This window comes from Theobroma cacao, chromosome 4, assembly GCF_000208745.1.
Source record: "Theobroma cacao cultivar B97-61/B2 chromosome 4, Criollo_cocoa_genome_V2, whole genome shotgun sequence".
Taxonomy (NCBI): domain Eukaryota; kingdom Viridiplantae; phylum Streptophyta; class Magnoliopsida; order Malvales; family Malvaceae; genus Theobroma; species Theobroma cacao.
This window is the reverse complement of record NC_030853.1, coordinates 20,777,695-20,804,881: the sequence shown is the minus strand read 5'-3', so window position 1 is coordinate 20,804,881 and position 27,187 is coordinate 20,777,695. Positions and strand designations below refer to the sequence as shown.

Here is a 27,187-nt window from a genome sequence, read left to right as displayed (position 1 = left end):
TGACATATTCTCTTTCAAAATTGTAGAAGGCACCCACTTTTATCTCCCATATTCTGTACTTTTCACACAAGAGATCCACAATCCATCTTTGTCTATATCGTATATCCACTACCGCTTCCTTAACATGGCCACTTTTTTATGAGCAAGTTTTAAGGTAATGTGACAAAACATTATATAAAAAATGATACGATGAAACATAGAATTGAGGATAAATGTGACGAAACATGTAAATAATGTAATGAAATATGACATAAATAGTTGAATAACGTGGTAAAATATAATAAATATAAAAAGTTAATTAGCGTGTCGAAGTACGATATAAGTTTAATGACATGACAAAACTCAACATTAATAGTTGACATACAAATAATGTTACAAGAACACATTGCAACCAGCGTGCCAAATAAACTATAGTGGTAGAAAATGGCATGAGTGGACTTGTGAAATAAAGATTGTTAACAACCAAGGTAGCTTTGATATCATGTTAGAAGAAATATCTTGTATTATAAAAAATTATGTATTGAGAAATCTTAATTATATTATATATATAAGACTAATCTTAATTTTTATTAATAATCTAACTCTAAGTAATTAACAGTATTATAATATATTTCTAATAAAATATTGTAGTCTAACTAGATAATAGAATTGTAAAATAACTCAAATTAAATAATTTGAATCTTAACATTGAGATTCTCGAACCTTCAAAAATTTTAGATTTACACACCGTAGTCTATTTAATTTTCATTATCTTCCTTTTCTCATCTCCTCCCCCAACAAAAATTCCTGCTCACTTGCTCTATTTTACATAAACCCTTTTGGTGTGTGAAAATTGATAGATATTATAAAGGTAGAGAATTAAGGATAGAATTAATCAGTGTGATTCTACTTGCCACAATGCCAATCTCCTTTTAAACTTTTCCACCACCGATAGTCAAGTGCGAAGACTTCTCGAATTTGCTCCTAAGGGGGGTGCCTAGATGAGTGAACAGAATATTTCCCAAATGCATCTAAAAACTTATGCTATGTCACTGCCCATTTGATCCTCAATTCCTATCGGGCATAAACACAGGACTTGCCAAAGTGTATCTATCGTCTTGACACCAATTCAAAACATCACAAAATCCTTCTGACATTAATCGCTTCCGTTACTCCTTTTTCCATAAAGATTATCGTGTTGTTTGTGAACTGAAGGTGTGAGATACTCATTCCCGATTTCGTCAGCGTAATCCCTTTGAAGAAACTCAATCTCTCGGCCACATCAATGTCAAAAACCTTATTCCAGATTTTATATGTGCCATAGCATTCATTTCTCAAGTTGTTGCGAGTAATTAATCTTAAACATCCCAGTATCTTTACTCTGACATCCTTCATTCATAAGATTCATGTAGCATTCAATTAATATATCATCTTCGGTAGGTGTCCACTGATGGGTGGCTCTCTTGCTTGTCTTCCTTGATTGGTAAGATGATGCACATTTCATCTACAAACAGAAAATGTACTATAGAAAAAGTATAACAACAAATATATAAAAAATATAATAAGTAGATAAAAAATTAAAATTAAGAGAAATGGAATCTAAATAAATATAATAAGGATCAAATACAAATACATCTCATTCCAAATACAAATATTAAAGAAAAATTTTAATTTGTAGCCGATAAATTTTTTCATGATGTTACAAGATAAGTAACATAAATCAATCTTGTAATGTTTTAGTTATAACGATAAAGCATACAAAGATTATTGAACTAAATAAAAAATTAAGTCTAGAAGCTAGTCAATCATTCCACATATTTGGTGCCAAGTTATTTCTTCAAGTAGTTTATGCATTTGAGGTCTCAATGTTCTAGTTGGTATCTGCATTTTACATTTCTTCTGATTCCATATACGCCTCATCCATTTCAGGCTTAAGTGGATCACATGCCATCTTCCTCCTAATGTGATTGTGTAACAAAGTTAAGCAGAGATAATCACGTGTCTCTCTCCTTATATATTGACTATCTCATCTTAACGAATTCAAAACATCTTTGAATAACATTCACTAGAGTTATCATATATAATAACATTTCATGGCAACTAAATGCTTCTTCAAAATGATCCATTCTTAGATGAACATCATGTTCCATCTAATATTCTCTCCCTAGCTATGATTTGATTATCCCCCACCCAGTCAGCCCCATCCGAATTTATCCTTCTTCAGAATGATCACTCCTCAGGTGAAACATGTTCCCTCAAATATCCTTTCACTAGCCATGATTGCCTACAATTTCCACATACGAATCCAAAATCAAGCAAGTCTAGGAATGATTCATTTTTAAGAAATGGGAAAATATTTTTCAATCGACAGAATAAAAACCTGTTTTTTCCAATTTGTGAAAGTAGCTACGAAAGATAGCAGAATTCCTTCTGCAGTGGATCCTATCAACATTCCAAGCCAGAGGCCTTCCCCTCTCAATTGCAAACGAAACCACATAAAATAGCCATTGGAATTCCTACAAGATAATATGCCCCGAGATTAACATAGGCTCCAATATGCTGCCACCCAATTCCTCTAACAATCCCTGATGCAAAGATCAAATCAGCTTTATCAGATATTGGGGGGTCTTAAAATGCTAGGCAGTTTCACCAGGTAAATATTTTCTTTCATGATGGTTGGGATCTGACCTGCAAGAACTGCATGCAAGTTGTCCATGACAATTGAGAGGCATAATATGGGAACCATTTTGGTTACATTAGTTATAACATCCTTTTCATTGGTGTAAGCGTATCCCAAAACGTAAAGGCAACAGAAAAGAATTATGGTTGCATTGACTGATTCTGCAAGTGTAAGAACCATTACTACAAAGGAAGCTATTTGAGCTGCTTGTGGATTTTCGGCACCTAATTCGTTCGAAACTCGGGTGCTGCAAAGCAAATGTAGAAAATTTTGTATATAATTATAAGCATCAAAATAAACTTTTAATTTAATTGAAACGACATAATTCAAGAAACCTTGCGGCAGCACTAATCCCATATGGTAAGTAGAAATGCACCGACGTGCTTGTAAAGCTGCATATTGGATGATTGGAAAACGGTTAGATGTAATTGCAAGTACTGACAAAAAAAAGATATTATTTTCTTTTCAAGCTTTGATGTTTCAAGCTTACAGATCATAACATATAGAAAGAACTGATGTCTCAAACTTTGAATTCGGCAGAAGTCCTGATAGCAGTACAAGAATCTTAAAAGACCGCCATTCAAGACTGTGTTCGTTGCCAAGCGAGGAACAGATCGGGAAGAGTCAATACACCTGAGGAAAAGCCAAAAGACTGCTTCCTTGTTAATGAGAAACTAAGAAAGAATTACCAAATCAGTACAGCAGAAGGGATTCCGAAGCGAAGAAACTCCTTGACACTCAAGAAAACGTCCTTCAGGGAGAGAACACGTGTTTTTTCACATGATGATGAGTATCTCATGTAAAATCCGTGCAAGATCACATTGAACCAATAAGAAAAGCCAATTGCTAATGTTGTTCCTCTATTTCCTAATCCTGATTTAAATACCAAAACCCAACAAACAGGTACATGGAAGCATAGAGTTGCGAGTGAGATAAAAAGCATCGGAAGAATCAAGTCTGAGATAGGAAAAAGCGAATTTGTGATTGAAGGATGGCACAGGCAAATAGTGCAGGTAAGAGCCATACCGAGTATCTGCAAGCCACCACTGCAATTTGAGGGTCTTGGCCTATTAGCACTAATAGCTTGTCCATGAATATCCAGACCAGGCATACTGTGAGACAAACTGGAAGGATAGAGATCATTGCACAATAAGTATAGCTTCCAACCTTTTGGTATTGTTTTGCTCCATATGCTTGTCCACATAGAGTTTTCTAAGGTGTTAGAAAGGTGATCTTTATTTGGTTAATGACAAGCTATGAGTTGTGAAAGAAGAGAGAATCAGATGGTGGGGTGCAACAACAAATTGAAGTAGCTTTCGGAGTCAAAATGCAGCAAGCATGAGTTGTTTTGTTTTACTATTTTGATTGTTAATGAAACGTTGTAGCAGTGTGTCGTTTCACTTGGTTTTCTTTTATGTTTTACTATTACGGTGTCGTTTTATATGTCTTGTAAGGCTTTAAGCCAAGACTGTTTTAGTTAGTTGTTCTAGTTGCTTGGCACTAGTTTTCATGGTGAATGTGAGTTGAGTTTAGGCTCGATTCATTCTGTTTGAAAACAGTTGCTACATTTTAGGATCTAGGCAGTTTTTGAATTCAAAATTTCTCATATATATACTGAAAAATGTACTAAGCAGTGTGATGAATTCCAGAACAATGTTTTCACTACTTTGTTTAGAACCTTTATTCTTCTTTCTCTGTTTCTTCTCCTTTATTCTCTGGAATTCATAAACACTTACAAAATTTTACATGGTACCAGAGCTCTTATTCTTATGGGACCTATGAATTGATCATCTATCCTTGAGTGTATCTTCTTCAAATCAAATGGCAACAGCTAGTTTCAATGCTGGCTCACCTCCTATTTTCTCTAAAGTGAATTATCCTTTTTAGGCTGTTAAGATGCAAACATACCTAAAAGCATTTTATTTATGGGAGTCAATTGAGTCTAGAGAAGCTTCTATGCTAAGGCATGCAAATCCTACTTTGGCATAGATCAAACAACACAATGAGGATGTAGTTAAAAGGTACAAAGCCTTGATCTATTTACAGTCTGCTGTTTCTGAATCTATATTTACAAAAATCATGAATTATGAGGATCCTAAGCTTGTTTGGGATAGTTTGAAAGGAGAATACCATGGTAGTGATCGAACTAGGATAATGCAAGTGTTGAATTTGTCTAGACAGTTTGAGCTTATGAAAATGAAGGAGGAAGATAGTATTCAGGATTATACTGACAAATTGTTGAGGTTGGTTAATCAATTGAGACAGTTAAGAGAATATGTGAGTGATAAAAGAGTAGTGAACAAGATTTTGGTTAGTGTTTCAGAGAGATTTGAAGCTAAGATCTCTTTTCTGGAAGACTCTAAAGATCTAACTAAAATTTCTATTAATGATCTGGTTGGTGTTTTGTTTGCTCATGAGCAAAGGAGAGCTCTAAGGTGTGAAACTTTTGTTGAAAATGTTTTAGTTGCAAAGATCAAAGGCTTAAGGAGCAAAGGTGAGGGTTCTAAGAAGCAAAAGCACAGTACAATAGGTGATGATAAGCAAGGGAAAATGAAGGACAAGTATCCTCTTTATCCTCATTGTAAAAAGAGCAATCATAAACCTAAGTACTGCTGGTACAGACCTAATGTGAAGTGTAGAGGTTGTAACCAGCTTGGTCATGTAGAGAGGGTCTGCAAAGTGAAGAAGGCTGAAAGAGATAACAAAGCAGCAGTAGCCGAGGAAGTTACTGAGTTTGAAGAAGTACTGTTTATGGCTGAAGTTGAAGTTGATTAAGCTAAAAATGATACCTGGTTAATTGATAGTGGTAGTTCTAACCACATTACAAGAAATGAGAAATTGTTTAGTAAACTTTATTAGAGTTTTAATGCTAAGGTGAAAATTGGAAATGACATGTTTTTAAAGATACTTGGAGTAGGTACTGTTATAGTGAAAACTCCAAAAGGATTAAAGTCTATCTCTGATGTATACTCTGTACCAGAAGCATAGCAAAACCTGTTGAGTGTTAGTCAGTTGACTGATAACAAGTATGTGTTAATGTTCAAAGATAAAGCTTGCACTATCTTTAATAGAACAAATGCTGAAATTTTGACAGTAGCTATGAAGAGCAAATGTTATCCATTGAATCTAATGGAAACTATGCATAGTGCCTTCTATAGTGAAGTGAATATGTCAAAGTTATGGCATAAGAGGTTTGGACATGTGAATTACAATTCACTTGTCAAGATGACATCAGAAAGTATGGAAGATGGATTACCTAATATACAAAGGGCTTTGAAACTATGTGATGTTTGTCAATTTGGAAAATAGTGCAGAAAGCCTTATCTTAAGGAGAGGAGGTGGAAAGCTCAGCATAAATTGGAACTCATTCATACAGATCTCTGTAGTCCTATGAAACAAGCATATTTGAATGGCAGTAAGTATTTTTTACTTTTCATTGATGACTTTACCAAATTCTGTTGGTTTTACTTTCTGGTGCACAAGTCAGATGCTTTACAACAGTTTGTTAAGTTTAGAAGGTTAGTTGAGAACTTTGCAGAGCTACATATCAAAACATTGAGAAGTGACTATGGTTCAAAGTTCACTTCATCAAAGTTTGAGAAGCTCTTGGAGAATTTTGGAGTTAGGCATCAATTGACTGTAACTTACAATCCTCATCAGAATGGGACAATAAAAAGAAAAAATAGAACTCTCTTGGAGATGAGTAGACGCATGTTGTTTCAAATGGATTTACTAAAAAGGTTTTGGGTTAAGGCAGTAAATACTGCTAATTATATTCTAAATGTGACTTATACTAAAGCTTTAGCATCAAAAACTCCTTACGAACTGTGGTACAATCATAAGCCAACAGTATCTCATCTTAGAGTTTTTGGTTGTGTTTGCTTTGCAAAAGTTGCTGATGAGAAAAGGTCTAAGTTAGATCCTAAGGCTTTGCAAGCAATTCACTTGGGATATAGTGATGTTTTCAAAGGATATAGACTACTGGATGTTAAGTCTGAAAGGCTGTTTATAAGCAAAGAAGTGATGTTTGATGAAGAGCAGAAATGGAATTTTGAAAAAATGTAGAGAGAGAGTTGATCTAGTTGAATTGTCTAGCAAATCAGTTGATGATGAAGCTAGTGAGACTAAAGACATTGAAGATGAACGTTTAGTAGTCAGAGAAACTAGGTCTTTGGTTGATATCTATAGTAAATGTAATGTTGTTGTTGCAGAACCTACTTGTTTTGCTGAAGCCAAAGCAGATGCAAATTGAAAGGCTACAATGGACACTGAAATGAGTATGCTTTTAAAGAACAACACTTGGAATTCGGTTGATAGGCCAAAGGATCATAATGTTATTGGTGTTAAATGCGTTTTTAGGACAAAGTTGAACCCAGATGGTACAATAAACAAGTACAAAGCAAGGCTGGTTGTAAAAGGGTTTGCATAGACTTATGGCATTGATTTTTTTGAAACATTGGCACTTGTTGCCAAGCTTGACACAATAAGATTACTTGTGGCATGCTTAGCTAAACAAGGTTGGAAGATAAGCCATCTTGATGTGAAATCTGCATTCTTGAATGGCATACTGACAGAAGACATCTATGTGGAACAGCGAGAAGGCTATGTTGTGAAAAGTTCAGAAACTAAAGTTTGCAAGTTGGTGAAAGCTTTGTATAGTCTTAAATAGGCTCCACGAGCCTGATATGATAGAATTGACCAGCATTTCAGAAGTTTGGGATTTGATAGAAGTTTAACTAAATCAACTTTCTATGTTCAAAAGGTTGATGATTCTATTAAGCTGATAGTTGCCTTATATGTTGATGACTTGCTAATACAGGTCCAGATGAGAAGCATTTGATAAATTTTAAGGCTCAAATGATGTCTGTTTTTGAAATGATAGATTTGGGATTAATGTCCTACTTTCTAGGCATGGAAGTTCAGCAGAATGATGGTGAAATCTGTCTACATCAGGCCAAGTATGCTCGAGATTTACTGAAAAAGTTCAATATGAATGATTGTAAGTTTGTCCCTACTCCACTTATTGTTGGTGCTAAATTCAGTAAGAATGATGATTTTGGTGATGCATGTGGTTTGTTATATAGAAGTATGATAGGTTCATTACTATACTTATCGGCTATTAGACCAGACATTATGTATGCAACTTGTCTTCTTTCAAGGTTCATGCAATCTCCATCACAGGATCATTTAAAGGCAATTAAAAAAGTTATTAGATATGTGCAAGGGACAGTTTATTTTGGTCTAAGATACCTGAAGGATGAAAGCCTGAAAGTTGTTGGGCACAGTGACAATGATTGGGCTAGTTCTGTGGATGATTCAAAGAGCACAAGCGGTTATTGTTTTTCTCTTGGTAATGCGGTGTTCTCATGGAATTCTAAAAAGCAAGAAATTGTAGCTCAATCTTCTACTGAGGCAGAGTACATAGCCACTGCAGCAGTAGCAAATCAAGCTCAGTGGTTGAGGAAAGTTTTGTCAGATTTGGGAGTGGTTCTGACTAAGGAAATTCTTCTTAATGTTGATAATCAATCTGCTATTGCTATTGCAAAGAATCCAGTGCATCATGGTAGGACCAAACACATTTGAGTTAAATTTCATGCTTTAAGGGATGTTGTGAAGAACAATAAAGTTGAACTGAAGTACTGCTTAACTGAAGATCAGCTTGCTGATATTTTTACCAAGGGGCTTAATCGTGAGAGGTTTGAGTTTTTAAGATCTTGTTTAGGTGTTTACCAAACTAAAGATCAAGGAGGTGTGTTAGAAAGGTGATCTTTATTTGGTTAATGAAAAGCTGTGAACTGTGGAAGAAGAGAGAATCAGATGGTGGGGTGCAACAACAAATTAAAGTAGTCGTTGGAGTCAAAACGCAGCAAGCAAGAATCGTTTTGTTTTACTGTTTTGATTGTTAATGAAACGTTGTAACAGCGTGTCGTTTCACTTGGTTTTCTTTTATGTTTTACTATTACAGTGTTGTTCTATATGTCTTGTAAGGCTTTAAGCCAAGACTGTTTTAGTTAGTTGTTCTGATTGCTTTGCACTGGTTTTTATGGTGAATGTGAGCTAAGTTCAGGCTTGATTCATTCTGTTTGAAAGCCGTTGCTACATTTTAGGATCTAGGCAATTTTTGAATTCAAAATTTCTCATATAAATACTGAAAAATGTACTAAGCAGTGTGATGAATTCCAGAATAATTTTTCATTACTCTGTTTAGAACCTTTATTCTCCTTTCTCTGCTTCTTCTCCCTTATTCTCTAGAATTCATAAACACTTACAAAGTTTTACATAAGGCACTTGCAAATCCCACCTACTTATCATATAATGTAGGTGTCAATTATCATGTATTTGGAAAAGTTTTCAATTGAAGCAAAACTTGTTATTAATTTGTTAATTTTCATACCCTGTATCTTTCATGGTTCCGTATATTTATTGCAAAATTACTATATTAAAATTAGTAATAGCTAATATAGGGAGGCTAATCAACAAAAAGCATCAAGTAATGTTCATGTTAAAGAAGAGTGAGAGAGAGAACTTTACAAGGAAGCTAAAGCCAGTACTATTACAGAAAGAGGCGGCAATTGCGACAGAAGACACAAAGAGTTCACCAAGATGTCCTACCATCATCTGTCATACGACCTGCAGAAGGTACTGTAGCACTGCCACTGCCACCAAAGGCGTTGCCACGGAGCTCACCTTCTTAAGCTCTTCCACAAAGATTCCCCAAGTCATCACCTCCCATATCTTCCATTCTCTCTTTGGCAGCAATGCCTCTTCCATTCTTTTCACTCTTTGTGTTCCTCAAGTTTGTTGCAGGAATTGTTTCCAAGTATTGTATGATACACTCAGTTTGCACTAAAATAAGAAGTTCAATGTTCCTACTTGATTAGTATTAGTTTGACTATGGCATTGTAAGTTTGAAGAAATCGTGGTGAACCATTGGATGTGCTTTTATTCTCAATGTACTGATTAGTTGACAAAATTGTCTACTTCTCTTTTTTAAAATACATATATATATTAATCATTTAACGATTTTAAGTGAAATATGAAAAGACCTTTTAGTCCTACAAATTTGTCATTGAGATAAAGCATATATAGGATACAATTGTCGATCCAAAGTTGGAATCTGAAAGTGAAATGCCACACCTACTTTGGTCCAAATTTAGTTGGGATGCATTTAATGTGGAACAGACCCCAGTGATAATCAATTGCATAATTATTGCGATATATGAACAAAAGATAAAAGCCACAATGATTTTTGGTATAGCAAAAAGCCAGCCAGAGAATTGAAGCTGCATTCCAGCACCAAGATAAGACAGCTTATCTTTCACGAGCTCTGCACTAAAAATTCTTTATGTATGCTTCATGGATACGTGGATCATAAGCAGTGTATGATCAAGAGAGAACAGAAAAGGAGGACTAAAGCACGGTGGCCTCAGGTAAAATGGCAAGTAGTAAAAGGTCTGAAATAGTGTTAGTATCACTACTTCATTGCTTCTTCAGATGGCTGCACTCTCAGCTGCAAATGTTCCCTTATATATTCTCTCCCTTGTCTTGATTGCCTGCAACATATAGATTTAAATCAAGTAACTAGGCCTAAGCATAATTCATTTCTAGGAAAAATCAAAATAATTTCCATGAAATCAAAAGCTTGGGAACACGAACCTGTTTTCTCCAAATTGTAAAAGCAGCCACCAAAGAAACAAGAATTCCTTGTATGGTTGACCCTGTCAACATTCCAACCCATAGACCTTCCCCTCTTAAATGCAAAACAAAACCACATAAAACGCCCACAGGAATTCCAGCAAGATCAAATTAGAATTATCAGTTATTGAGGGGTTAACATGCAGAGTAGTTTCACCAGATTAATATTTCTTTTCATTTCCTAGCCTGAAGTTATCAAGTAATTCTAAACTACGCAAGAGGTTCATGAACTAATGGTCTGGAACTGACCACGAAGTACTGCATGTAAGCTGTCCATCACTATTGAGAGGCACATCAGTGGAATCATTTTTGTCACATTATTTACTACTTCCTTGTCATTGCTGTAAGCATATCCAAAAGCATGGCGGCAACAAAATAGAATTGTGCTTGCAATAAATGATTCAGCAAGTATAAGAACCATTACAACAAGGGCAGCTATTTGAGCTGTCTGTGGATTTCCAGCGCCTAGTTCATTTGAAACTCGGGTGCTCATTGAAGAACATGGTACACATTAGCACTAAATAAACTTGCAATTTTTTTTTTATATGAAACAAACTTGTCAGTTAATAGAAAGGACATAGATCAAAACTTGCAGCAGCACTTATCCCAACCGGTATGTTAAAATGCAAGACGTGCTTGTAAGGCTGCAAATCCGGAACAATTAAAATTCAATTGCAATTGCAAGTACTGATATCAAGCAATAGGACATCACTTTTTCTGTTGAAAACAGAACAGAGTTACATGTGTATAATAGTACCATATAGAAAGAACTGATGTCTCAAGCTTTGAATTGGGTAACAGTTCAGATAGCAATACAAGAATCTCGAAAGACCACCATTCAAGACTGTATTTGTTACCAAGCAAGGAAATTATTAGTTATAAAACAGAAAACATAACCAAGGAGAAGCTAAAAGGTATAGAGGATAATTGTCCTGTTAGAAAGTAAGGATGAGTTCCCACTTACCAAACCATTACAGCAGATGGAATTCCAAAGTGAAAGAACTCCTTGACACTCAAGAAAATGTCCTTCAGGATGAGAACACGGGTTTTCTCACATGATGATAAGTACTTCATGTAAAATCCACGCAAGATGACATTGAACCAATAAGACAAGCCAAGGGCTAATGCTGCTCCTGTATTTTCCATTTCTGATTTAAATACCAGAACCCAACATATAGGTACATGGAAGCAAAGAGTTGCCAGTGAGATAAATAACATAGGAAGAATCAAGCTTTGAGATTGGAAATAATGAACTTGTGCCTGAAGAATGGCTGGGAAAATAGTGCAGGTATGAGCCACATTGAGTATCTAGAAGCAACCATAGCAATTTGAGGATCTTGGCCCATTAGTGCTAATATCTTGTCCATGAACAATCAGACGAGGCATATCGGAAGACAAATCCAAAGAATAGAGATAATTGCACAAGAAGTATAGCTTCCAACCTTTTGAAATTGCATTGTTCCATAAGGTTGCCCACATAGAGCTTCTAAGCCACTGGCAAGTCCTGTCTGCTTAGCATATAAAATTGGTGTCAATCACCAAGATGTGCTCAAAATGTTTGAAAATTGCTCCAAAACTGGATTATGAGAAAAGTTTGTGTGCTAAATTGTTTTGCTATTCATAAACGATGCATCTACCTGTGATAGTTCTACTCTTCATTTCTAAGATTACTATATCTGGAAATAGTAGCTAATAATGAGGTCAATATGTAAAAAGCACGTCAAGTAATCTTCAAGTTGTTAAATAGGAAATAAAGGAAGGAGACTTTACAACGAGACTAAAGCCAGTGACATTGCAGAAAGAGGTGGCAATAGCAACACCAGACAGAGAGAGTTCAGCAAGATGTCCTGCCATCATCATCGATACAACATGCAGAAGATATTGTGACACTGCCACTGCCATAAATGGCGCTGCCACGAAGCTCACCTTCTTAAGCTCCTCCATAAACACTCCCCATGTTATTATCTCCCATATCCTCCCTTCTCTCCCATGCAGAAGGGTCTCATCCATTCTTTTCACTTTCTATGTTCTTCCAATTAATATCAGGAAAGATGCCTTAATATTATTTGATTCACCCATTTTGCTCTAAATCTGAACAATAATTTCAAATGCAACTGTCATTTTTTTATTAGTGCAAAAATGAAACCATCATGAAAGTCAGTAAGATAGATTAAAATTCAAGGCTAAAAGCACCATGACAAACAAACCAAAACGAATGCAGCAAATTGGCTATAATTAAATCACACCCAATATAAAAAGTAAACAAAAGAGGCTGACTCACTCAATCTGTTTGTGGCCAGTCTTGGCATCAATGATTAAGCTGGGTCCAAAAATTTGTCTAACATGCTCAATAAAAATTCAATTTGGCAGACTGACTCTGTAAATCGTGTTAATTGCAGGGCGACTTCAAATTATTTTATTGTGTTGCTTCCCGGTGGCTTCGACGGATGACTCGGCCTCAAGGAAAGGATGAGAAGGCACAGTGATACAAATGGAAATATATAAGCTCCTTTTTAATTTGGATTAGCTTAGACTGTGGCATAGTAGGTGATTTGAACAAAACCCAGTTGACGAGTTGATCATGTTGAATGTCAGTGGTATTTAATCTGCATCAAAGTAAAATGGTTTAGCAGCAAGCAAGGATGCACTGATATCAGAATGAAGGAAGAAGTATCAGCAGTCAACAGAGCACTCTTTGCAGCTGTCGTTTAATGCTTTGTTCAATGTCATTTTAGACTATTTCTCTCATGTCTTTACTGTTCTTACTTTACCGTTTTTACTTCATTTCCTAGTGTAAAGAGTCAGTAGTTATTTCACAAATACTATGTCGTTTTGTCATGTATGTGGAAGGTTGTTGCACAGATTCTTGTGATATTCCTTCTTGATGTTAGCAATGCCAAGCGTCTATAGCTGGTTAGCTCTTGTTTTTCGTTATTCTCTCTCCTCTAACAATGTATATATATAAGTTGGTTATTAATGAAAAGCGTGCTGGCTGTTATTCTTGGCCATCACCATTGTTCTTTTAAAAACATTTCAATATTCTCTGTTTTCTGGAAATCTGTTTTCAATCATATTTCCTCTTCTTTACTGTTAAATCAACAGATCAGCTTCTATTTTCATGGTAACTGATAAGATTTCAAACTTCCACTGATTACTTGGCAAAATGTAACAGTTCAGTGGTTTTAAGTTAAAGGTGAAGGAATTAGCAGTTTTATGCTTCCAAATTTAGCATTGAGATGAAGCACTGAAGATTCTTGATTCATATCTCAAATTGAATTTGAAATGTATCAGTATCACTCACTTTTTGTAATATCCCTCACAAAGTATATATTATAAAAAATTTATATTTATTAAGCTATAGTTTTATAAAAATAAATAAATAGATGTTGTTTTATTATTTTATTTATTTGTAATTATGATTTTGGGTGTCTTAATAATTAAAAAATAAAAAAAGATGGTGTTTAAGTAAATAAAGAAGTTTTAATTAGTGTCAGTTTTTATTTATCACATTTAAAATAGTCAGCTTATTTATGTGACTGTATCACATTAAATCATGTCAAAAGAGTAGTTAAAGACAGTTATCACCTTAAAAAGAAAAACAGATAGTGGGGGTTAAGTTAGTTTTACATTACCACGTTTTAAAAGAAAAGACAGAAGAGTTAACGACAGTTTATTTCATCAGACTCCAACGATAGGCAGTCAGAGGAGCTTAATGTCAGAGAAGAAGAAAGGCAGATAAAGCGAAAAAGTATTCAAGATATTGCTAATTAAGGTATGTTTAGGTTGTATTTTCATAATTTGAACACAAAATCTCTCAATTATTTTTGTTTTTTTAATTTTTATTCAAATCCGGCACTGTTCCAGTAACTTTTTGGTGGTATGATAGGTACCAATAGAAAGGTCTTAAAAAGATCTTTCCAATGGTTTTTGTAGCATTTATTTTGGCTTTGTGGTTTGAAAGATACGAATTTTTAAAGTTAATTGAAAACTTGTTTTCAATAATTTTGACAACTCAAATTTGAGTTATCGGAACTCCATATTCCGGTAACATTTTTGGTTGTTTCTTTAAGAGCTTTTGTAGTATGAAATGAGATGTTTATTTTGGCATCAATGGTTCGATTAGGAGCTTCTTGTGTTAAGAGAATTAAAGCCTTAAGACAAGTTCGTTGATACTGAAAACTCAAAAATCTGGGTATTCTTGTGATAATTTTTAAACTTTCAGCTTTCGAAACTTGAGAATTTTGTATTATGTTTAATCGAAACAAATTTTGATATTATAGTATAATATGAATACTTCAAACTAGTGTTGATTTAATCACTGAAAACAATTCAGGTTAAGACTTATAATAACACAAAATAGGTCAAATGGCCATCTGGATTCTGAAAATTCCAGAAAAAAAAATTCTTTTAATCTTTTTAATTTTTTTTAAATTCGATTTTAATTAATATGTGATAAATTCTGCTGTAAACTTCATAAATATTGGATATGTGATTTCTATTGTATTTTAATATCTAAAAATATTATATTTTTTATAATTNAAATTTTAGAAAATAGAAAACTCCTTTTCATTAACTGTTTTAAAATTTGATTTTAATTAATGTTTGATAAATTTTATTGTAAAATTTTATAAATTTTGGATATGTGATTTCTATTGTATTTTAATATCTAAAAATATATATTTTTTTAATAAATTTATTTTTTAAATTAGCAAATTTTAGAAAAAAATCAAAAAATAAAAAAATTACAAATATGATTTTTATATGAAATTAATATTATCTTTCTATCAAAAATTAAATCGTTACTGATTTTATGATTTAAGTTTAATTCTCAAATTTATTTGAAATTCTTTTAATTCAAAATGTATATAATACTAAAATATTATCTTATTAATAAAAAAATATTGCTAAATTTCAATAGAGGTTGTTGCACACCCTAAATGCTTAGGATGGTCAATGGAAAGTTGCCTTGTAAGATTTGTTTGCAAATTCAATTCTGATTTTGTTTATATATTTTCTTGATATATTAGGCTACTAGGAGAATTTTTTGAGTTGTTGCTTAATAGTGAACTAGACAATCAAGGAAGTGACTGATATCTATTCGGTGTTTTCACACCCTAAAAATTAACCTCAATGTGAATTTGTACATAATATATGATATTTTGTCCTATGATTTATTAAAATCGAGTTGAGCATACAAAATGTATATGTATCTAAGTTTTATATGTTGGATTTAGAATGTGGCTTATGCAAAGCGTGATTTCTGATTTTAAAATTTGTATGTGACTTTGTATAATGTATGCATATATGTTTTCATGAATATAAACGTAAATATTTAGTCTGAAATGGATATACTTTTGATGTGTATGAGATATGCTTAAGAAGGTTGATATATTGTTTTATGAAATTTGAGTAATTTAAAAATATATGTTTCTATTTTGTCTCATAGTATGGCTATGCTCTAACCCTGCTAATGTGGGTTAAATGTTGGCCATGTCGACATGTAGTCGATAATTAGAAATCGATCTGCCAATCGCACCCTCGGTTACAGAATAGTGGAATTTGTGATATCTGTTCAATGCAACCAATGGTTGCTTTTGATATATTTCTTACCCATGCCACCAGGGTTAATTGTAAATTTATTTCTGACCTATACCACAAGGGTTAAATGTGATCATAGCATGTTATAAGAGACCATTAAAATCTATAATTTTGTTAAATGTATATTTTGTTCTGTTAATTGAAAATTTTGGAGTAAGACAATTTTGTTATTCAAAATTAAGTTACCCAAAATTCTGTTTTGATATATATATATATATATGAGAATAAATAATTTTGGGCCTAAATGTTTTAAGCATGTTTAATCTAGCTAAAGGGATGTTAGTCCTTTACTGAGCTGTTGGACTCACTTCCTTCTTCTTTTTTTCAGGTTTTGATTTGATCAAACACGTGAGAAATTTCAAGAAGTGATGTTTCGTAGGCTAGAATATGGTTTTAGTTTGCTTTAGAATTTAATTCAACATCTTAGTTTATAGTATTAAAAACTTCCTTTCAAATATTGTCAAAATCATGTTCCTTTTGAATGTTGATAGACTTAGCTTTGAGAATCATTATATTTTTAGAAATGTATTTGACCCATTTTAATTAATTGGTTATGATATGTGTTTTTGAGCCTTGCATGTCTGTAAAATTATATCTTACAGGTGTGTGGCATTTGTTTTGCCTCAAGTCTAGGGTGTAACAGATTTAATGGCACTAGAGCCAAGTTAGGCATAATTATGTAGTTTTGACACTTATGCGAGATTTGAGAGATGGGTAGGAAAAAAATAGGATTGGGATGTCTTCCCTCCATTCATGTTTGTTATAATCTTATGATTGCTTTATGTTAGTGTTTTAACAAAAAAATGCTAATGTTAATTTTCTTTGTTATGAATAATCAGTATGCCTCCTTGTCGAGACCACGAGCCTAATCTCACTGAACTTGCAACTAATGCTAGAGTTATTGGTGCTAGGAGGTCTAGCCCTAAGCTCTGAGAGAATTCAAAATCCTCCAAACCAAAATCAAGATAATGTGGAAACATCAAATGCTCAGATAACTGTTGAAATTAACCAACCTCCTGTCCACCCGATCAAAAAGACACAAGGTCTTGTGGTTGGAAATGATGACAGAGTGCTAAATTTGATTCAAAAGGTAGTCGGTTTGGTTAGGGAGCAACGACAACATTTGTAACCGGTCCAACAGGTTGATAATTTTACTAAGTGGAAAGCTTTGGGTGAGTTTAAAAAGATAGCACCTCCTCTTTTCAAGAGTTCCACAAATCCTGATGATGCAAAATTATGGATTGAGGAGATGGAAAAAGCTTTTGATGCCATACGTTCCAGTGATTAGGAAAAAGTTAGATTTACAGTATATATATTGCAAGGAAGTACACATAATTGGTGGAAACGAGTAGCGCGCACTCATGAAAATGACTTTAAGTTCTTCAATTGAAGGAATTTTTGCATCACCTTCTATGCTAAGTATTTTCCTTGGAGGAAGCTGTTACAATTAGAGAGGGAGTTCCTTAATTTGGTTCAGGGCAGTATAACAGTGGATGACTATGAGGCTGAGTTTGATCGGTTATCCAAGTTTTCCACTTCTCTGGTTTCTGACGATGAGAGTAAGGCTAAGAGGTTCGAAAATGGTTTGAATGCTCACATCCACATAGGCTTAGCTCTATTGCATTTGATCAGCTACAAGGAAGTGGTTGGTAGATTGAAATCCTTAGATTCTATATGGAGAGAAACTCAAAAGGCAAAGATGGATTTTCAAAAAAAAAGAGGTAAAGATTTAGACTTTCGAGGTAAGAGAGTTTTTAGTAGTCCTTCCAAATTTCAAGCTATTAAAAAGTTTTGAGCTTCTGTTATGTTTAAAGATAGACTTCCTCCTCGAGGAACTCAATCTTACCATGGCAAGACATTTCAAAAAGGGCTTAGGTGTTCAGTGTGTGGTGAAGGACATCGAGCTGCTAAATGTAAGAATGTTACTAGTGCTTGTTTTAGATGTGGCTAACAGGGCCATCATATTGCTTATTGTCCTTTGGTCTTTCCAGAATCTCAACCTGCGTAGAAGCCACAAAACTCTCGAGCTTTTGAAACTGCAATGCAAAGAACTCAGCCCATTCATGTTGTTCAAACTATGCAGACACCTTCTATTGGACACCAAAAAATGGGAAGACCTCACACCCAAGGGCGTGCTAATGCTATCACTTAGTCGGATACAGAGGCATCAAACACCATTGTGTTAAGTACACTGTTAGCTGCCTTCGCTTTTGCTCATTTATTATTCGATACTAGTGCATCTTATTCTTTTGTATCTGCTACATTTGTTCAAAAGTCTACCTTGCTTTATATGTTTCTGGATTATGAACTATGTGTAGACACTTCAATTAGAAGTGTAATTATCTCATATCAGATTTGTAAGAAGTGTGTGCTAAGAATTAAAGATAGAGAATTGCTTGTGAATCTTCATGTTTTAGATATGCAAGATTTTGATGTAATTCTGGGGATGTATTAGTTAATTGCAAATTTTGCTAAAGTTGATTATCGAGGGAAAACGATGGACTTTGAGATTCTTAGGGAAACACCTTTTTGTTTTCAGGCAGTGGTACTTACACTCCTTTGTGAGTCATCACTACTTTGAAAGCTAGGCGATTGCTTACTAATGGTTGCAAAGAATTTTTGGCAGCTGTTATAGACACTAGAATGAAGGAATTGAGGATTGAAGAGATTCCTATTGTGAGTGAATCTCCTAATATTTTTTCTGAAGATCTACCTAATTTACCTGCTAGTAGGGAGATTGATGTCTCTATTGATTTGGTTTTAGGAGCTGGCCCTATTTCTAAAGCTCTTTATAGAATGGCTCTTGTAGAATTGAAAAAGTTAAAAAAGCAGTTGCAAGAACTTCTTGATAAAGGCTTTATTAGACCTAATGTATCTCTTTGGGGAGTGCCAGTGTTATTTGTGAAGAAAAAAATGGGAGTATGAGGTTGTGCATTGATTATTATGAGTTAAATAAGGAAACTGTGAAGAATATGTATCCTTTTCCTCGAATTGATGACTTATTTGATCAACTAAATGACGTTCAAGTGTTCTCCAAAATTGATCTTTAGTCTGGTTATCATCAATTGAAGGTGAGAATTAAGGATGCTCCAAAAACTATTTCATACTTGATATGGGCATTATGAGTTCCTTGTTATGCTTTTTGGGTTGACAAATGCTCCAACTGCTTTTATGAACTTGATGAATCGAGTTTTTAAACTTTATTTGGGTAAGTTTGTGGTTGTTTTTATTAACGATATTCTGGTGTATTTCCCTAACTCAACTGATCATGAAGAGCATTTAAAGATTGTTTTGGAGACTTTGAGGCAGAAGTAGTTGTTTGCTAAATTGAAGAAATGTGAAATTTAGCTTTCTAGTGTTGCCTTTCTTAGGCACGTGGTGTTGAAGGATGGGATTTCAGTGGATTCAAAAAAAGTTGAAGTAGTGGTGATTTGGAGGAGATTGAAAAATGTTTCTGATATTCACAATTTTTTAGGTTTAGCAGGGTACTATAAGCGATTTGTGGAGGGCTCTTCTCATATTGCCTTACCTTTAATCAGATTAATATGGAAAGGGATTTTCTTTGAGTGGACAAATGATTGTGGAAAAAGCTTTGAGGAGTTAAAGAAAATATTAGTATCTACTCCTATACTTACCATACCTACTAGTGGGAAGAGATTTGTCGTTTATAATGATATTTTCAAAAAGGGACTTGGGTGTGTTCTTACGCTGGATGACAGGGTGATCACTTATGCTTTTAGGCAATGGAAACCTTATGAGGAGAATTATCCTACTCATGATTTAGAGTTGGCAGTAGTGATTTTTACATTAAAGATTTGGCGACATTATTTGTATGCTAAGTCTTGTGAGGTCTTTATGGATCATAAAAGTTTAAAGTATCTTTTTATGCAGAATGAGTTGAATATGCAATAGAGAAGATGGTTAGAATTGTTGAAAGATTATGACTTGACCATCAATTATCACCTAGGTAAGGCAAATAGACTTGTTGATGCTTTAAGTAGAAAAACTTCTGGGAACATGGCTGCAATGATTACTTCCTAAAAACAGATTTTGGAAGACTTGTGAATGATGGATGTTGGTGTACGAATGCATGGTTCTAGAGCATTATTGGTTACCATACGAGTACAACCAACTTTAATTCACAAGATTAAGACAACCCAAGCAGATGATCTTCAACTTCAGTACATTAAACTTGAGGTTGAATCTGGATTGAAACCAGACTTTAGGATTCATAAAGATGGATCTTTGAGGTTTGGTGATAGAATTTGTGTTCCCAATGATGCAAAATTGAAGAGAAAAATTTTAGAAGAAGCTCATTGTAGTAATTATATAATCCATCTTGGTGGTACCAAGATGTATAGAGATTTGAAGAACACTTTTTGGTGGAGCAATATGAAGAGAGAGATTGCACAATTTGTAGCCAAAATTTTGACATGTCAACAAGTCAAAGCTGAACATCAAAGGCTAGCAGGGTTGTTGCAAGCCCTCCCTATTTCAGAATGGAAATGGGAACGAATAACTATGGACTTTAATTTGGTTTATCGAGAACTCCGAAAGCTAATGACAACATTTGGGTGACTGTTGATAGATTAACAAAGTCTACTCACTTCTTGGCTATTTGTACAGAAACGTCATTGGAAAAGTTGGCAAAGTTATATGTGGAGCAGATTGTGAGATTGCATGGGGTGCCAATGTCCATTGTATTTGATCAAGATTATTGATTTGTGGCAAACTTTTGGGAAAGTCTGCATAAAGCTTTGGGCACCAAAATTAATTTTAGTACTGCTTTTCACCCCCAAATAGATGGTCAGTCCGAGAGAACTAATCAAATTCTTGAGGACATGTTAAGAGCTTGTGTCATGGATTTTAGAGGTTTTTGGGATCGACACTTATCATGAGCGAAATTTGCTTATAATAATAGCTATCAATTTAGTATCCAAATGGCTTCATTCAAAGCTTTGTATGGTAGGAAGTGCAAGTCACCTCTTTGTTGGGATAATGTAGGTGAAAGACAGTTATTAGGTCTAAATCTTATTTAGCAAGCAGTTGAGAAGGTTCAGTTAATTAGATAACATCTTCGTACGGCTTAAAGTAGATAGAAAAACTATGCAGACAATAGAAGAAGAAGGTTAGAATTTGAGGTTGGAGATCATGTCTTTTTGCAAGTTTCATCTACTAGAGGAGTAATGCGATTTGGTATTCGAGGAAAACTTAGTCCTCATTATGTGGGTCCATAGGAGATTTTGGACAGGGTTGGTGATGTAGCTTATAGATTGGAACTTCCACCTGCTCTATCGGGAGTGCATAACGTGTTTCATGTTTCTTTGTTGAGAAAATATGTTCTAGATCCAAGTCATATGGTGGAGTTAGCTCTTTTGAAACTTAAAGAAGATTTGTCTTATGATGAGCGTCCTATACATATTGTGGATCAAAAGGAGCAAGTTCTGAAAAGGCGGACTATTCCTCATATTAAAGTCCAGTTGAGTAATCACACGGAACGAGAAGCAAAGAGAAGTATCCCCACTTTTTTAAGGACCAAGGTAAGAGTTTAAGGGACTAAACTCACTTTAAGGAGGGGAGGATGTAATATCCCTCACAAAGTATATATTATAAAAACATTTAGATTTATTAAGCTATAGTTTTATAAAAATAAATAAATAAATGTTGTTTTATTATTTTATTTATTTACAATTATGACCTTAGGTGTCTTAATAATTAGAAAATAGAAAAAAGGAATGTTTAAGCAAATAAAGAAGTTTTAATTAGTGTCAGTTTTTATTTATCACGTTTAAGATAAAAGGGTTAAGGTCAGTTTATTTATCTGACCATATCACATTAAATCACATTAAAAGAGAAGTTAAGGACAATTATCACATTAAAAAGAAAAACAAATAGTGGGGGCTAGATTAGTTTTACATTATCACGTTTTAAAAGAAAAGGCAGAAGAGTGAACGACAATTTATATCATCAGACTCAAATGATAGGTAGTCAGAAGAGCTTAACACCGGAGAAAATAAAAGGTAGAGAAAAGGAGAAAATATTCAAGGGATTATCGATTAAGGTATGTTTAGATTGTATTTTCATAATTTGGGTACAAATGCCCTAAATTATTTTTGTTTCCTTAACTTTTATTCAAATCTGGCATTTTTCCAGTGATTTTTCGGTGGCATGATGGATACCAATGGAAAGGTCTTGAAAGATCTTTCCAATGGTTTTTTGTAACATCTTGTTTGGCTTTGTAGTTTAGAATATGTGAATTTTTAAAATTAATTGGAAACATGGTATTTAATAGTTTTGACAACCAAACTTTGGGTCACTAAAACTCCATATTTCGGTAACATTTTGAGTGTTTTTTTAAATGGCTTTTGTAATATGAATTGAGATGTTTAATTTCGCATCAATGGTTTGATTAGAGGCTTCCTGTGTTAACAGAATTAAAGCCTCAAAGTAGATTCGTTGATACTAGAAACTTAAAAATTTGGATATTTCTGTGATGATTTTTAAAATTTTGGCTTTCAAAACTTGAGAATTTTTTGTTCTTTTTAATCGAAACAAATTTTGATATTATAGTATAATATGAATACTTCAAATTGGTGTTGATTTTATTATTGGAAATAATTCGGGTTAAGAATTATAAGAGCTCAAAATAGGTCGAATGGCCATCTAGATCTTGAAATTTCAGAAAATAGAAAACTCTGTTTTTTATTTTTTTTTAAATTTGATTTTAATTAATGATTATAAGTTCTGCTATAAACTTTATAAATATTGGATTTGTGACTTCTACTGTATTTTTATATCTAAAAGTATATATATTTATATTTTATAAATTTATTTTTTAAATTAGTAGATTTTAGAAAAAATATAAAAAAATTNATATAAAAAATTTATAAAAAAATTATAAATATGATTTTTATATGAAATTAATATTATCTTTCTATCAAAAATTAAATCGTTACTATTTTATGATTTAAGTTTAATTCTCAACTTTATTTGAAATTCTTTTAATTCAAAATATATATAATAATAATAATAAAATAATTTTTATTTTATAAAAAAATGTTGCTAAATTTCAATAGAGGTTGCTGCATGCCTTAAGTGCTTAGGATGGTCAACGGAAAGTTGCCTTATAAGATTTGTTTGCAAATTCAATTCTGATTTCATATATATATTTTCTTGATATATTAGACTATTAGGAGGATTTTCTGAGTTGTTACTTGATAGTGAACTGAACAATCAAGTAAGTGATTGATATCCCTTCGGTGTTTTCACACTCTAAAAATTAGCCCCAATGTGAATTGATACATGATATATGATATTTTGTCCTATAATTTATTAAAATCGGGTTAAGCATGCAAAATGTATATGTCTATGAGTTTTATATGTTGACTTTAGAATCTGGCTTATGCAAAGCCTGATTTCTTATTTTAAAATTTGTATATGACTTTTATAATGTATACATATATGTTTTCGTGAATATAAACATTAATATTTATTTCGAAACAAATATGCTTTTGATATGTATGAGATATGCTTGAGAAAGTTGATATACTGTTTTATGAAATTTGGGTAATTTAAAAATATATGTTTATGTTTTGTCTCATAATATGGCTATACTATGATGTTGCCAATAGCGGTTAAATGTTGGCCGTGTCTGCATGTAGTCTGTGATTAGAGATCGATCTCCCAATCCACCACCGGTTTCAGAATAATAGTATTTGCGATATCTGTTTAGTACGACCAATGATTACTTTTGATATATTTTTGACTTGTGCCACCAGGGTTAATTGTTGATTTATTTCTGACCTATGCTACAGGGATTAAGTGTGGTCGTAGCATGTTACAAGAGACTATCAAAATCTGTAATTTTGTAAAATGTATATTGTGTACTATTAATTGAGAATTGGAGAAAGATAGTTTTGTTATTCGAATTAGGTTACTTAAAATTCTGTTTTGATATTTATATGAGAATAAATAATTTTGGACCTAAATGTTTTGAACATACTTAAGCTGGCTGAAGGGATATTAGTCACTTACTGAGTTATTAGACTCACTCCTTCCTTCATTTTTTTTTAAGTTGTGATTTGGTCAAACACATGAAAAATTTTTCAGAAACAATTTTTCTCAACATATGGTTTTAATTCACTTTAAATTTTTTTTTTTTAGGCTAACATTTGGTTTTAATTCGCTTTAAAATTTTTCTCAACATCTTAGTTTATAGTATTAGAAACTTCCTTTTAAACATTATTGAAATAATGTTTTTTGTGAATGTTAATAGAATTAGTTTTGAAAATCGTTATATTTTCAAAAATGTATTTGACCATTTTTAATTAATTGGTTATGATATGTGTTTTTTAATCTTGCATATTTGTAAGATTATATCTTTTAGGTGTGCAGTGTCGGTTGGCCTCGAGTCTAAAGCATGACACTTTTTTAATTGCATTGCATCATCATGTGAAAAATGTAGACAGAGACATGATTTGCAAATGCCAATCACCACTGCAATGATTTCAATGGACAGCGTAATCACTTCGAGAGACAAACAAACAGGGGTGTAGCCAAAAGTCTGCCTGCGATTGACGCAGAATTTCTGCATTCCAGAACCAGGATAGACTGCTTATTTTATATATCAGAAAATGGCACAAATGGTTGCCTCAGGCAAAACGACGAATGAATTGTTTGGATTGGAACGGTGCAAGTATCCCTCAGCGCTCAGCGCTCTCAGCCCCAGCCTACTTTATAGCTTCTTCAGTACAATCCATTCTCAGCATATGTTCCCTGGAATACTCTCTCCCTTGCCCCGATTGCCTGCATAAACACATACAGATTTAAATCAAGTAACCATGCCTAAGTATTATTCATTTCTGAGCAATTGAAATATTTTCCCTGGAATCAAAAGCTCCGAAGAAGAACCTGTTTCTTCCAATTTGTAAAAGCGATCACAAAAGCAAGAAGAATCCCTTGTACGCTAGACCCTGTCAACATTCCAACCCAGAGTCCTTGTCCCCTTAGGTGCAAAACAAAACCACATAAAACCCCTGCAGGAATTCCAATGAGATAATATGCCGCAAGATTAGCATAGGCTCCAATATGTTGCCAGCCAATTCCTCTGACGATCCCTGAGCCAAATATCAAATTAGCATTATTATTACTGGAGCAGTTCAATATTTCTTCAATGTTTTAGCTTCAAGTGCCCAAGTAACTGCAAACAATGCAAGATGTTCAAGAACAAGAATGGTTGGACACTGACCGCAAGCTACTGCATGTAAACCATCCGTAATAATTGAAAGGCACATCAGGGGAACTATTTCTGTGACTTTATTTACAACATCCTTCTCATTGCTGTAAGCATATCCGAAAATATGGCGGCAACAGAAAAGTATAGTGCTGGCTATGACTGTTTCCACAACCGTTAAAGCCACTACAATGAATGAATTTATCTGAGCTGTCAGTGGATTTCCAGCTCCTAATTCATTTGCAATTCGTGTACTGTAAAATGGAGACACGATGGAAAATTTTCAGCTCATCAATGTTATTAACAGTTTCTTAGTAAGAGAGAAAAGTGAGTGGATGGACAAGGTTAGAGGAAAAGAGATAAGATTAATTTTACTCATACTTCTGTTCTTTGATACAGAATTGTTCTATAAAATCATTCAAACTTCATTGTTTTCTTTTTTTTAGTATAGCCTTTCAACTCAACTAATCTACCAATGGTTTGAAATAATATTTGAAAGCTCAATTTTGCATCTTTCCTGCCAACCACCTTAATTGATATTTAATGTGATTTTTTTCCCTTTTCTGTCCTTCTGACTTTTCCATCTTCTTTACCAAGTAAAACCTGAATAAAGTATTCATATATAGCAGGAGAGACATAGCTCATTTATATAGAGGGTAAGTGAACTGATAGAAATGGCATAGATCATACCTTGCAGCTACACTGATGCCAAATGGTACGTTGTAATGCAATGATGTGCTTGAAAGGCTGCACACCAGAAACAAATAGATGTAATTGGAACTGCTGCTACGGAAATCAATAATTATCATAACGTTTAGAGATCAAATTTGAATCGCACCATATGGAAAGAACAGAGGTTTCAAGTTTTGAATTTGGTAGAAGACCAGACATTAATACAAGAATCTCGAAAGACCACCATTCAAGACTGCATATGTTGACAAGAAAGGAACATATTAGGAATAAACAAAAAACTTGATAAAGGAGAAATCAAAAGGATCATGTTCCTGTTACTAGGTAAGACTGAGTTACCAAGCCATTACAGCAGAAGGAATTGCGAATTGAAAAAACTCCTTGACACTCAAGATAACATCATTCAGGTAGAGAATGCGGGTTTTCTCACATGATGATGAGTATCTCATGTATAATCCAAGCAAGATCACATTGTACCAGTAAGAGAAACTTATAGCCATTGCCGCTCCTGTATTTCCTAATCCGGATTTAAATACCAAAACCCAACAAACAGGTACATGGAAACACAGAGTTGCAAGCGAGATGAACAACATTGGAAGAACCAAGTTCTGGGATTGAAAGAAACGAACTTGTGATTGAAGAATGGCATAGGCAAATAGTGCAGGTATGAGCCACATTGAGTATCTACAAGCTACCACTGCAGCTTGGGGGTCTTGGCCTATGAGCACTAATAATTTGTCCATGTACATCCAGAGGAGGCACACTGGTAGACAAATTGGAAGGGTGGAGATTATCGCGCAATAAGTGTAGCTTCCAAGCTTTTGATATTGCATTGCTCCAGTCACGCCCCAGACCCGAGACATGACAGACGCCGCATACCTATAAGGTATAATCCTACAGACATACAAGGCTCTAAAATATATATCTTAAACCATTACTAAAAGAGACTGATATACTTGAAGAATTTAGTGATTTATAAACTATATCTGTTGACAGAATTTACAAATATCATAATTCGACAATATTCAAAATTAAATCTCCAAAACCATAAAGCTACTGTGTCAAGATAAAAGTCTGAATACTAGTTAAGATAGTTCGATGTTAATAATATTTAATAAATCCTAGATAATTTAAGTGCTACTAAATTAAACATCACTCCCCAAAATTTTCGCGTGGTTGACCAAATCACAACCTGAAAAAAATTTGAAGGAAGGGGTGAGTCCAACTACTCAGCAAGTAACTAACATCCCTTCAGCCGGATTAAGCATGCATAAAATATTTAGGCTAAAACTTTTATTCTCATATAAATATCA

At 33.7% G+C, this 27,187-nt stretch overlaps 2 protein-coding genes and 2 pseudogenes across 2 annotated transcripts; all 4 read right to left on the bottom strand.

Annotated features, from left to right (window-relative positions):
• Positions 2,041 to 9,594, bottom strand: LOC18601976 (annotated as a pseudogene).
• LOC18601975 lies at positions 9,742 to 12,364 on the bottom strand (annotated as a pseudogene).
• LOC18601974 (protein DETOXIFICATION 6) lies at positions 24,364 to 26,706 on the bottom strand. Its single transcript, XM_018120269.1, has 5 exons — positions 26,023 to 26,706; positions 25,875 to 25,931; positions 25,200 to 25,438; positions 24,863 to 25,068; positions 24,364 to 24,757 (listed from the first exon to the last, which is right to left on the bottom strand). Exons 1-5 carry the CDS (start codon positions 26,073 to 26,075, stop codon positions 24,698 to 24,700), a joined length of 615 nt encoding a protein of 204 aa, XP_017975758.1. The 5' UTR covers positions 26,076 to 26,706; the 3' UTR covers positions 24,364 to 24,697.
• On the bottom strand, positions 26,210 to 26,737 carry LOC108661601 (protein DETOXIFICATION 3-like). Its single transcript, XM_018119055.1, has one exon. The coding sequence runs from the start codon at positions 26,735 to 26,737 to the stop codon at positions 26,210 to 26,212; it is 528 nt and encodes a 175-aa protein (XP_017974544.1).

What these genes read in the sequence shown, in the direction of transcription:
- LOC18601974 (XM_018120269.1), bottom strand. Translation starts at nt 26,075, where the DNA reads ATGTCTGGTCTTCTACCAAATTCAAAACTTGAAACCTCTGTTCTTTCC. An exon ending in GGCATCAGTGTAGCTGCAAG is followed by an intron (nt 25,439 to 25,874) that starts GTATGATCTATG and finishes TCCATTTTACAG; the next exon opens with TACACGAATTGCAAATGAAT. An exon ending in TTTACATGCAGTAGCTTGCG is followed by an intron (nt 25,069 to 25,199) that starts GTCAGTGTCCAA and finishes TATTTGGCTCAG; the next exon opens with GGATCGTCAGAGGAATTGGC.
- LOC108661601 (XM_018119055.1), bottom strand. Translation starts at nt 26,737, where the DNA reads ATGTCTCGGGTCTGGGGCGTGACTGGAGCAATGCAATATCAAAAGCTT.